Genomic DNA, 12,237 nt, shown 5'->3' with positions numbered 1-12,237 from the left:
TCAGATTTTTAGGGCGTTTATTCCAAAAGCCCTGATCCTTTTGAAGGACTTCTAGTAGCAGGAAATGTTGAGATAGTTTGCATTTAAAGATGTAATAAGTTTAGAAAGAAAACCTTCCTACAACAGTGGTGAGAGTAGGAATAAGCAACATTTTGATACTTGGCACTAATTCCAGGGAAAGATAGTTTCTAATTTCTAATTCCAGGGAAAGATAGTTGAGATAGCAAGGATTGTTTTGCTGGGGTTTGTTTGGTTTTGGGGTTTTTTTGCTGTTTGGTTGGGGGCGGATCGGGTTGTTTTCCTGCTGTTAATTTCTTTCCAGTATACTTTCTCTACGTGTCCTTAACATATGATTGGCTATATTTTAGAGCTGTAGGGTTTGGCATTCAGTCATACTGTGAGGATAAGTGTCAATTACAATGGACCACAGACTTTAAATACAGTAAATCAGCATATAAATTATGGCATCTATATTTTTACCTCTCAAAAGAGACCACTAATGAGAGCACTTTTTATGCATAATGTGCTGCTTCTGATGCAGTATGGATTTTTATTAGCATAATGAATTGCAGACTTTTAAGTAGATAAGAGAGTCAGAAGGGATTTGGGTATGAATGAACTTTGGTCAAAGTAAATATTCTTAAGCAGAGGTCTCAAAGTCATTTGCGTCACGGCAATTCACCTGGAAAGGTGAATACACTGATCTTTCTGATCATTCTTTATTACTTTCTGTTCCCTGTCTGAAAATTAACCAAAGATCCAGTTATGTAACTGTGCTTGCTTTCTTATTTATCTGTTTATATATTTATTTACTGGGGGTAGGTATTTAATGAAGCTTGAGTAAGCAGTCCTTCCTCTATGAAAGTACTAATTCTTTCTGAAACTTTCTGAAAATCTCTTGGAAGTCCTAAGTTTTTTCAGGTAAAAAAACAGGATTAAAATGTAAGACCTCAAACTAATGCCTGCTGAAATAGCTTATTTTTTTGTGAGTAAAAATGCAGCTCTGTTTGTAGGAAGACAAACAAAATGAGCCTTGTATATCTACATTGTACAAATAAACTTTTTTTTCCAGTGTTTCACCCATTAACTTATGAAGGAGGAGTGGATTTAAACAGGTAATTAACAAGAATCTGAATGTTTTTGTTAAAGCAGTTAGCTAAGTTTCTCAGTATCTCTCCAGGTTCTCTGCCAGCTGTAAAAGGGCTCTGTACATGAATGGTGTTGCTCTTCCATTTTATACTCCCAAATATGCAGAGAACCAGCACCATATTCTCAGTTTTAGCTTGCATTTGAAAGACTGTTTCTTAAGCATTTCTTCAGTCTGACTTTTCTGGAAGTGCTTCACTTTTTCAGTCATTGAGAATATTGTTATTTTACATAAACAAAGTTATGAAGCTGTTGTGATTGTAAATCTTCAGTAAGTCAGTTCTGTAAGAATATGTGATGGCCTGCAGTGCTGTAGTAACTGCACACACAGTTCCATGCTTTTGGGGAAGGGGAGGGGAAAAAACTACTTGCCTCCATGGCTTAATTATATATCTTGCTTTGTAAAGTATTATGGACCCCAATGAAAAAGTAGCTCTGCTGACACAAATCCTGGAGTTTGGACAGACGCCAAAACAGTTGTTTACAACCCCTCATCCTCAAAGGAAAATTCAGAAATTGAAAAGCTTGTCTCGAACATCTAGTCACAGCACTTCCATAGCTGAGTCTCCAGGTAAATGTTTAATAGATAAACTAACAATGTGAAAGATTTGTAATTTTGAGTAGTTTCTTTCTCCCACAGGATCTCATTATACAACTCTCTTGGCTACTTTCCCTGTAAGCCAACTCAAGATAAATCCATGAACTAAATCTTAAAGAAAAACAAAACCAGATCAGTTTCAAATTTCAATATACAGCTGTTGCCCTGTATTTTGCCTTCTGTTCCAGTGGTCTCCTCTGGAACTGTTGCACCTCTGCTTCTGAAGCTGTGGGAGGGCGATCATCCCTGGCCTTTCCTGGCACTTTAAATTCAAGCTGATGTGACAGCAGTTTCAATGGCCCTATCTGCAGGCATTCTAAATGATGCAAAGATCTGTTTGGTTTTTTAACAGGAATGTCTTAGGAGGGTAATTAGTTAATTAGCTTGATCAAAGTAAACCTTAAGAACTTAAATTAAGCATCTGAATTTTTTCTCCTTTTCCATGACTTGAATGAAAATCTGAAAGGACATATTTTTCCCCATATATTCCCCCTATACTGTAGGGACAGAGTTGATTGAGTAACTTTCTTCTAAAAAAGGATTGTAATGCCCTCGCAGGCATTACAGTTGCCATTCAAGGCAGGACTTAAACCACTTCTCCAAACCTAAGATGCTATTGTCTTCATAAATTATATAGTGATTTAACTCTAAATTGGGCTGAAGATTCAGCCCAGGTATCACTTGGAAAGATCTTTCTCATTTGATTGTCTTCAATTCACTTACCATTTGATGGCCTTCACTTTGAAGCAGAGGAGTGACAATGAGTGCTACTTAGCATGGCAACCTGTAGCATCCAATGGCAAGAGAAGCTTTGAGAGATGTATGTGGTGATAGTAATGGTCATGTATTAAATAGATTTGCTGCCTAAGTCATTATTTCATTCATCAATGTTTTCTCTTGAGTTTGACCATTTTATAATTGACATCTAATTATCTCAATTTCGTTGCATTTTTAATCCCTTAACTTTTGCAAAAGTGAAATGAAGTTGTGACACTCTTAACATAATGCAATAGAATAATAAAAGCATATACTTCATTGTAGCAGCAAATGGCTTCTCTAGCTCTTTTCCATCTGGAAAGGCCTTGACATTTCAAAGGACATCAAAACATTGCTGCAGAGTTTTTAGGTTTCCATTTTTTGTTTGTTTGTTTTCCATTTCCTTTGGATTAGTCTAACAATCTTATTCCTGAAGCTCTGCATGATTTCTGTAATTTCATATTTATGTCAGCTACCTAGGTATTTGAAATATGTCTTTTTATTTTCTATTTGTGATGGAACTTTATTGTGGCATTTTATTGCAGTTTCTCCAAATGAAGAATCATTTGAAGATTTGACAGAAGAAAGTATAACACTTGCCTGGAACAATATTGCCAAACTAAAATTAGATACACAGTGTAAAATTCACAAAGAGTAGGTACTATTCTTTCCAGTCAAAATTCTTCCACTGAATTGGGAGGGGGGGGGGAAATCTGTGTGTCAATCTGAATGATGGGTTAGGGTTTAAGGTAAATACTTTTTCTTTTGGAGATGACTTAGTGATTTGATTATGCAAGATGAACTTGAGTATATGATGGGTTATGAATCCAGAGAAGGTATTTGTCAGCTTGATTTTTGCTATTGTTTTTCCTTAGCTCTAGATCTATATAAGTTCATTATCATTTTAGTACCTGAAGCAGATATTGATTACTCTTCTCTAAAACTGATAATAGCAGCCAGATAAAGACTCCAATTTATTTTTTTTTTATAATGTCAGGAGCACACAACTTCATCCCATCAGATTTGAAAGGTTAAACACTTAAGTTGTTCCACTGTACACCTCAAGCTGTTGCTGCATGAGCAGTTTGCCAAGTCTCCAGCTATAGGTTTTTAGTTTATCTGGGTACCAAACCGCTGTTCTGGTGGATTCCTAGGGATTCAAGGGTCAGTAGGGGCTCTTTTCAGGTGAACTTTGAAAATACCTAATAATGAACAACGTCAGCTATGTGTTAAAGAACAGGTTTTCCTTTGCCCCCATCTCTTGTCCTAGTGACTGGGCTGGTTAGGAGGATTTCTTACTACCTTGAATCCAGCTACTTTCTTGGTGACTGTAATTGAATCTAGGAAAACATTATCCTGTCCCTTAAACAAGGTAATATTTGTAGTGAGAAATCTGTTACCAGATTGTTAGCATTAAAAAAATCTTGATCCTGAAAAGAGACTCAAATTTCAGCTTCAGATTATTTTTATTACTTTTTTTTCCTGAAGACTGCTGAGAAATAATGAGACGCAGAGCTGTGTAACAGAACTTTGGCTGTGCAGTATGCTCTGTGCTTCCTAATTCCCTGACATAAGCTTTGTCTAAATTTCTTCCTATAGTGACTTTGCCAGTGTCAAATTAAAAGAGAAAAAAATGTGCAAGTTCCAATTCCCGACACTTGAGGTTTTCAGTATCTGCTTGTAGGCAGCTTCCTGATTATTTGTAGCTAATCCAGAATTGGAAAAACTAAATGTGAAACCATTTATCTTCTCAGACGGGCAAGTCCCTTCTGATGAAGATGGAGTTCTTACAGAACACTATAGGGATCCTGTCCTGGTGTTTCACATTTTATGTCAAGGTATATTTTTGTCTCTAGGCAGATAACACACCACTGTAGTGTTTTTAATCTCCTTGAATGTCTTAGCTCTTACAGAGCTCAAATAACAGATTTCAGCTGTAGTCTATTTACAGTATGGTGGTTCAGTTTCAAAATCTATGAAGTCACCCACAAGCTTACTTGTATTAAACAGGGCAATTACTGGAATAGCAGTCACTTGCAATGGGTCTTCTGTTTTCACTACATCCCAGGGTAAGTATTGCACAGGTATTTACCACAACCTGCAGGGTAAATGCAGGTTAATGTTGTTTTTTTAACAAAATGGCATGAAACTGAAATATATATCTGATGTAATTGAATAGCTTAACTATATCAATTTGCTCAGTTTTAGATGATTTTGAGTCAAGCATTTCAATATTATCTAGGCTAGGGAGATAATTTCAGTGATAACAATAATGGAAGTTTGTCCATTTACATACCAGAGTTCTCTTACACTTTGATGAGCATGTGGTAGTCCATCTGTAACTGGTACAAAACTGGGTAGTTCCAGGCCCAAGTCACAAGCCTTATAAAGAGTTTTTCAGAGACTATGAGAAACCTGTGTCTGCTTTTCATACTAAGATATTCAAGCAGGAGCAAAATTATTAGCTTCTAGATAAAATAGTCTTTTTATTTTCTATTTTGTCCCTTATCCCCAGATTCAACTTTGAAGATGTTTTCCAGAGACTCGAAAACCATCCAGAGAAGTGTGTCCTTTTCAAACATGGTAGGCTGCTGTCAAAATAAGAATGAGATGTTTGGGAATCTTCTGAAAGCTGCTCAGTTAGATGGCTCTTAGCATCCATCAATGCATCTTTTCTTTCCCCTGCCTACTCAGTTGTATTGTGTGTGAATAATTTAGCAGAGTGAATTGAGACTCTCTCAGGCCACCAGAGAGACAGAGCACATTCTGCAAATATGGGGAAGAAGCATTAAATGGTTACACTGTCTCTGTTCTGAGTTGCCCTGCTATCCAGGGAAGAGCTTGTGGTAGACAGTCTGGCATGAGCAGGGATATCTTCCTGAGCAACCTTGAACTGCCATTGGGACCAGAATTTCAAAGTTTAAATTCCACCACATGCTCACACCAGCATTGCCTTACTGCACCCAAGTGTTTGAAGCCTATGAGTCAGCCAGCAGAGAAAAACCAAGCACAGGGAGTGGAATGTGCTGGGTGAAAATGAGCCATCCTTCTTCCATGAGCAATGATCTCAGCAACTTGTGAACAACACTTTCCCCCTGCTCCTTAAAGAGCTGGGAAAGGGATTCTGAATTTGATTTTCTGTGCTTGAGCACTGAGGCCAGACCTGGGTTATAAAAATACACTCCCAGTTGCCATATTCAGTCTTTTATTGGTGCAAGACACCAAGATACATCAGTTTTCTCTCTATCACCATCTCTAGGGGGAACAAGAATGGCAAATGTGTTGCCCAGACAGAAGCCATAACATGCTCTGACTGATCCCCAAGTAAGTTGCAGGATCAAGACCCTATGGTCTGCCATGGGGCACATGAGCAGGTGAATCTATATACATCAATTCCTAATCTTCAGCAAAGGGAAATTTGGGAACATTGCCTCTTGGCACTGTGAAAAGGGAGCTCTTTGACTCCTAAGCCAAAAGTCTGTTTTTCATGAGGAGGCTTCGTATACTCTTATTCTTTTCCCCTGTAGTTTTAGTGCTGACCTAAACACTTCAAGCAATGCTAAAAGGAGTGGTGTTACAGTCCAGCAGCTTATTGTTTTTCAGACAGACCTAAAACATGACCAGTAATGACAGCAGGTAGAAGCACTGGGCTGATTGTTGTTTTTTTCCTTGCCATTCCTAGTGACTGTAATGTAACTGAGCAGGTACCTGTAAATAATGTTTCTTGTTGAGAGTAGTAGGAATCAGACAGTTGTATTTCTTCTTTGAAAGACCTGAGCTGATAAGTACCTGTGATGGAGAACAAACATCAGAAGAATCTGCATTTTTAGTTTCTGTTAGCTATTTGTGTCTAGAATTTAGAGCAGCTTACAAGATGAAGAGCTGACCCACTTACTTCTGAGTGAGGAATTACATACATGTACTTGAAATACCAGTTTATTTGAAAAGATTTATCAGTTCTGCATGTATTTCTGAATGTTTTTGCTACCTTTATTTAATAGAGATTAAGTATTCTTGATGTTCAGTGTCCAGCCTCTAAGGTTTTTCTTGATCAGTGTTCATATAACATCTGCATGTTATTTTTATAGAAGATTAAAATGCTTCTTGTTCTCCAAAAGCACGTTAATGTACTTGAACTGGATTTGGGGTAAGAAATTGAGTATTTTTTTTTCTTTCTTGCAGGCTTTATCATCTTGTTTAATCTTACCAGGAGATACCACTGTCATAAGTTCTTCATGGGACAATCATATGTGTGTATTTACTTCCTGTTGACTTTATTGAATTTCATGGAGTGCCTTGGTTGCTATGTTTATGGTTTTAGATAATGATACAGAAAACCATCACATTTTAAAAACACAGTGTCTGTATTTCTGTTTTTTCCCACTAGATTTCTGTTAGAAACCACAGAAACAAAGTTACTTTATTTAAAAGAAAAACCCTTAAGTTTTACAAAATGTAATGATTTTATAACCTTTCTCTGTTAGATATTTTTATTCAATTGCATTTGGAAGACAGCAAGATGTCCTGTTGGGCCATGATGATGCAGTCAGTAAGATCTGTTGGCGTGATGGGCGCTTATTTTCTGCATCTTGGGATTCCACTGTGAAGGTTTGTAGATGGGACTGTTAGAGTTGCATGACTATTTACAGCCAGCAGTTTGTAATACTCAGCCTGCCAAATGCTTTGAGATGTTTGTACCTGTTGTACTAGAGGAATAACCAGGCTAGTATCACAGTAAGTTTATTTCCAGAGCTTATTCTTCATTTAGCTTTAGCTCAACTGTTTCAAAGCTAAAGTGTTTTTTTTGGGGAAATTTCATTCATTATAACTTACTGTAAAAAATGAGGATTCTGAAGACAAACTGTATTTGTTGGAGAAACTGGAATGTTTTGTGACTTTGGCAATTCTGTTTCTTGGGTGGAATAGATTTCTAAAATGTTTTTAATAATTTTGTAGTTTACATTCTTCAGCTAAGAGAAGCAGAAACTTGCTAATCTAAAGAGCATGCCTACAGTTAGGTGGAAAGATAATTTGGAAGCTAGAGACAGGAAAAACTTTCCTGAAGCCTGCTGTGTATGATTGTTTTGGTAAGTACACATTTAGTGCAGTGATATACCCGCTCTTAGGTAGGCTCTGTAGGCCATCTGGAGAGAGCAGACTTGTGTTCACCATGTGGCTGTGCTTAGGGTAAAGGAGTTCAGGTGCCATTGCTGTACTCTGCCATGTAGGCAAGGCCCACAGTGAACACAAGCAGCCCCCCCTTGTAATGTGAGAGTTCAGCACTGAAGGAACTCATCTGGGGTTATATTACTGCTTCCTTGAACAAACTTAACTATCTGTGTTGTAGGTGTGGCACTGTGTTCCTGGAGAGACCTTGAGCAATAAAAAACACCACTTTGAACTGCTTGCACACTTAGAACATGATGTCAGTGTAAGTATGTTGATGCAGTGTCTGAGAACAAGAAAATTAATTGATGATTTAAATCATGATCTAGTGGTAAAGCACAAAGATTGGGTTAGGGGCTGAGGGGTGTATTTTGGGATATGTGTGTAGGGCCTTTTTGTTTTGTTTGGGGTTTTCACTGTCTGATGGTTCTGCACCAGTGTTCCCAGGCTTCCTGGGTTGAAAGGTCCATTTCTTGGGACTGAAGCACCAGTGTAAACAGAGGTTTCTTAATTTGTCTTGCTCAACTTGAATGGACAGAATTCCTATGGGGGGCAGGAAAGATTGGGTGGTTATGTTTGCCTCTTTGCTTTTAAAAACAGATTAATCTTTTTTCAAGTGTTTTGATTGTTACAGTTTCCTCTTAATGTAAGGCAAGCAAATGAAAAAGAAATCCTCAATTGTTTACCATGCTGTCATGGTAAATATCTTAGTGAATTTCACTGTAAATATACAAACACATTGTGTGCAATGCATCAGAAATGTGTAACTGCATACTTTTGTTTATGGCCTCTAATATCAGTCTGTGAAGATATTTAAAATTACTATGTTCTAAACCTTCCTAAGAGTTAGTTTTTTAATAGATCACAACGTTGGCAAATACTGAAATGGTTCTGATAACATTTAAGAACTGTACCCAAGAGAACTGGAAACAGCTGATGGGTAGGAAGTTTTTTAAAAGTTAAAAATTTTACCCTTAAGGGTAGAGTCTAGCAGTTAGATGGAGAATATTGGTACTAAAAGCAATCTGAAATGTCACTTAGCATTTCTGATTCTGCAAAGCAAAAGCTTTTTAAAAGGTCTTTAAAGTGACCTATTTTTTCCTCTTATAGTTTGGATTTTTCATACTTGTACCTAATAAAGGATGTTGAGAATTAAATTCAAAGCTTTTCATAAATAAAATGTCCTCTTAGGGATAATGGGCTTGTTTTGTGTATGTTTAAAACCTGTCTCAAGATGGCTCACATGAAAGAAGAGGAGGAGTCATGGGATGTTTAACTTCCTAGGTAAATACAATGGATCTTAATGCTGCAAATACCATCCTGGCATCTGGAACCAAAGAGGGTACCATTAGTGTTTGGGATGTTACTACAGCAACAGTGTTGCATCAGTTGCCACATCATTCTGGGACTGTATTTCATGCTGCTTTTAGTCCTGGTACGTTGGATTTCAGTTTTTAATGTGCACTGTTGGGAGTTTCAGAGGGAATCTTATTCTTAATACCATATAATATATCTTTCTTATTGGAATTACTGCTTTAAGGGGGATGGTGAGATGTTTTGGATTGTCACTCATCTCCTCTGTAAAGAATTTAATTGTACACAAGGCCATGCTAGGCTGTAGACCAGCGATCTAGACTCTAAACCAATCTTGTTTATCTTTGCTTGCTTAGAGACTTAATTTCCAGTAAATTATTTATAGATACGTAGGTCAGGTAACGTCACATCCAACATGCTGATCACAGAGTGCTTTGACAATTGGAACTGAATGTCTGAACATGATTTTTCTTGTTGTTTCTTTTATTTGCTTCCTTCTTTTGTACAGACAGCAGACATCTACTGAGCACAGGGGAGGACTGTTGTTTTAAAGTAATAGATGTACAAACTGGAATGCTTGTATCTTCTGTGACCACTGAAGAGCCACAGAGGTAATGCTGAGAATAAGCAGGTTATGGAGCTGGGTGGAGATGGTTGGTGACAGCAGAGTGGGAAGGGCCAGACTACTGGGAACTTTGTTTTATTGAATCACTTTTTAGAGTGAAAAGACTGACATTCTAGCATTCTAGCATTATGATCAAGCTTTCCAAACTGGGGCAAAATCAAACAGCTCTCTGAGTAAACAACTTTTCAACAACTGTCAGGTCCCTTAAAGATGATGACAGCTGTAGCTAACCAGCTCTTCCAGCAGCTGAGCTACTGAAATGTCTAACGAGTTGAGTTTTCTTATTTAAATAATCTCTGTCACTAATACTGATTTTTTAGGGTTTGTTGTGGAGGTTTTGTTTCAATGTTTTCTTTTTTTGATAGTCTTAAAAAAAGACTGGCTTTTAAAATCAAAGACCAATCACCTTTTTCCACCAACTGAAAAATATACAGTTATTTATGGTTTATCAGATAAACAGATGGAATGCTTACTCAGTTACTAGAGTAAAAATATAGCAGGTATACATGGAATACACTTCATTTTTTTAGTGGGTATACATAATTATATATGCATGTTCACATATATTTTCACTAGTTATTTACCTGAAAGTCATCTTTGCTTTTTAAGTGATGGTTTCAGGAATATGAAGTGGCAGAAGTGAAAGTGGTGGCTCATGAGAGCACTGGGATATCACACACATGCATAGCTGACTGGGCCCTCTTCTGTTACGGGATTGTTTCACACTCTGCCAGGGGAAGGCCTGGCTGGGTCTAGGGCAGTCACAGAACCAAGTCTGGGCCATGGATCTTTAAAATAATTTGGGAATAATCTTTCAAGAAAGACTGTGTTAAAAAGTAGTTTCCTTTGGTTTCATAATTTATTTCCAGTTCTTTTTTGACCTAGTTTGGAAATGTCTGGCTGTCATCATGCAAAAGCCTGACATGAACTAATTTCAGATTTACTTGCAGGTGCTTCAAATGGGATGGAAATACCATCTTATCAGGATCTCAGTCTGGCGAATTACTGGTTTGGGACCTTCTTGGAGGAAAAATTACTGAAAGAATCAAAGGACATACAGGTATGCCTGAACTATTCCTATTCTCAAACTGAATGTGAGATTCCTATTTTCCAGCTCTTCTAGTACTGAAAAGTTTGAGAGTCATCTGCTCACCCAGCTTGCTGTTCCTGATGTCAGCTTTACCTGAAACACCAGAATTAGAAGTAGGTCCATGTAAGCCTCCTAGGAAATCAAGTTAGAATGGAGGAATATTGCTTTGTAGAAGACTGGCCAAAGGGAAATGACTTTCAATTTTTCTAATTACCACAACATTGCAAAAGTCAACATTTTTCTACCTCTTGGCCCTCAAATATAGTATAGACTTTACTGTATTCTTTGCCACAGTCTGTCCAGGCTGAGTCTAACAATGTTAGGTAAAGTTCTCTAGTAACCTTGTTTTGGATGGGGATTTATAGGCATATTAAATGTATCTATATAATCTATCAGCAACCAGGATGTGTGGGGAAAAACTACCTAAGTTTTAGTAAGTCAAGTTTTTAAGGTTATTTAACTAAGAACAGTTGTTTCAAACTTCCCTACTGTAAGTTTTACACTGGAACTTGACCTGTGGAGAGATCATTCTGTAGTTGGGGATTTTTCAGAAGTGGGCTTCTGAGGCATATGCTACAAGATGTGAATACACTTTTACCATGAAAATTCCAAATGTCAGTGAAAAAGCTCATTCTCCATGAATGCTTTCCATAGTTGCCATCTGCATTCTACATAGCAATGATGTCCCTCTAGTACCAAAAGTCAGCTGAGGGAATGGAGCATGAGATCCTTACTATGAATAAGAGCAGCTACCTAGGACCTGACTAAAATTCCTCTTAGCATATATGGTGTCAGTGTAATCCAATGCTCAGACTATGCTAAACTCTCTCAAAGAAAGATCTGTTCTGTCATCTCGAGTACCACACTTACTTGCATTTGGATTTACTTGTTTGTGATTTTGTTTCCCAGGTGCTGTAATGTCCATGTGGATGAATGAACAGTGCAACAGTGTTATTACAGGAGGGGAAGACAAACAAATCATGTTCTGGAAACTGCAATATTAAGTGCCTTTCCCTCCAGTCATTTAAATGAACTCTAATTTTAAACCAAACCTTTTAAAGGAACTTAAATCTGTGCAATGATGGCTGCTGAAGTTCAACCAGATAGGAAGCTTTGTTCAACCACAACTTTCTATGTTATGTTGACTTCACTGAGAGCTCTTAACTTCCATAGAGTATGCATTTGTTTTTCATGGACTATCATATTGAAATTGCTTGTGTAAAATGATATGAAATAAAAGACTTATTTTTCTGTAATTAAAGAGGTCGTAACTTGCAGTCATTGCTGGATTTACATGGAATGTATCATAGCTTGCTGTTGAAACTGCTTTGAAAGAAGCATTTGCATTCTTAATTTAAGCCTTTTAGGGTGTGTGGAGCTTAATGCTGTCTGTCATGTGCAGTCAACATTTCTTCTTAGTGGAGATGCATGAGATTGTAAATCCTGCTTTGAACACTGCAGCAGCTGTCCCCAGTCTGGGCTCCTGACAGTCCTTAGCTGTGGCTATTTGCAAAGGCATACAGCACAGTAAGAACAAATTCT

General features: G+C 37.5%; 1 protein-coding gene across 2 annotated transcripts in view; it reads left to right on the top strand.

Annotated features, from left to right (window-relative positions):
• Nucleotides 1-11,956, top strand: part of NSMAF (neutral sphingomyelinase activation associated factor) — a 38,731-nt gene extending 26,775 nt beyond the window's left edge. For both annotated transcript variants that reach the window (XM_066563386.1, XM_066563378.1), the window contains 12 exons: nt 1,073-1,115; nt 1,554-1,717; nt 3,046-3,154; nt 4,511-4,569; nt 5,016-5,083; nt 6,683-6,750; nt 6,985-7,108; nt 7,848-7,931; nt 8,951-9,101; nt 9,489-9,591; nt 10,556-10,665; nt 11,605-11,956. In XM_066563386.1, the coding sequence (XP_066419483.1) occupies nt 1,073-1,115; nt 1,554-1,717; nt 3,046-3,154; nt 4,511-4,569; nt 5,016-5,083; nt 6,683-6,750; nt 6,985-7,108; nt 7,848-7,931; nt 8,951-9,101; nt 9,489-9,591; nt 10,556-10,665; nt 11,605-11,699 (1,178 nt within the window). In that variant the 3' untranslated portion in view covers nt 11,700-11,956. The remainder of the gene's footprint in view (nt 1-1,072; nt 1,116-1,553; nt 1,718-3,045; nt 3,155-4,510; nt 4,570-5,015; nt 5,084-6,682; nt 6,751-6,984; nt 7,109-7,847; nt 7,932-8,950; nt 9,102-9,488; nt 9,592-10,555; nt 10,666-11,604) is intronic.
• The last annotated feature ends 281 nt before the right edge of the window (nt 11,957-12,237 follow it).

The sequence above is a fragment of the Molothrus aeneus genome, chromosome 1 (assembly GCF_037042795.1).
Source record: "Molothrus aeneus isolate 106 chromosome 1, BPBGC_Maene_1.0, whole genome shotgun sequence".
NCBI lineage: Eukaryota > Metazoa > Chordata > Aves > Passeriformes > Icteridae > Molothrus > Molothrus aeneus.
Note: the sequence above shows the minus strand (reverse complement) of the source record. Positions and strands in the feature narration are given on the sequence as shown.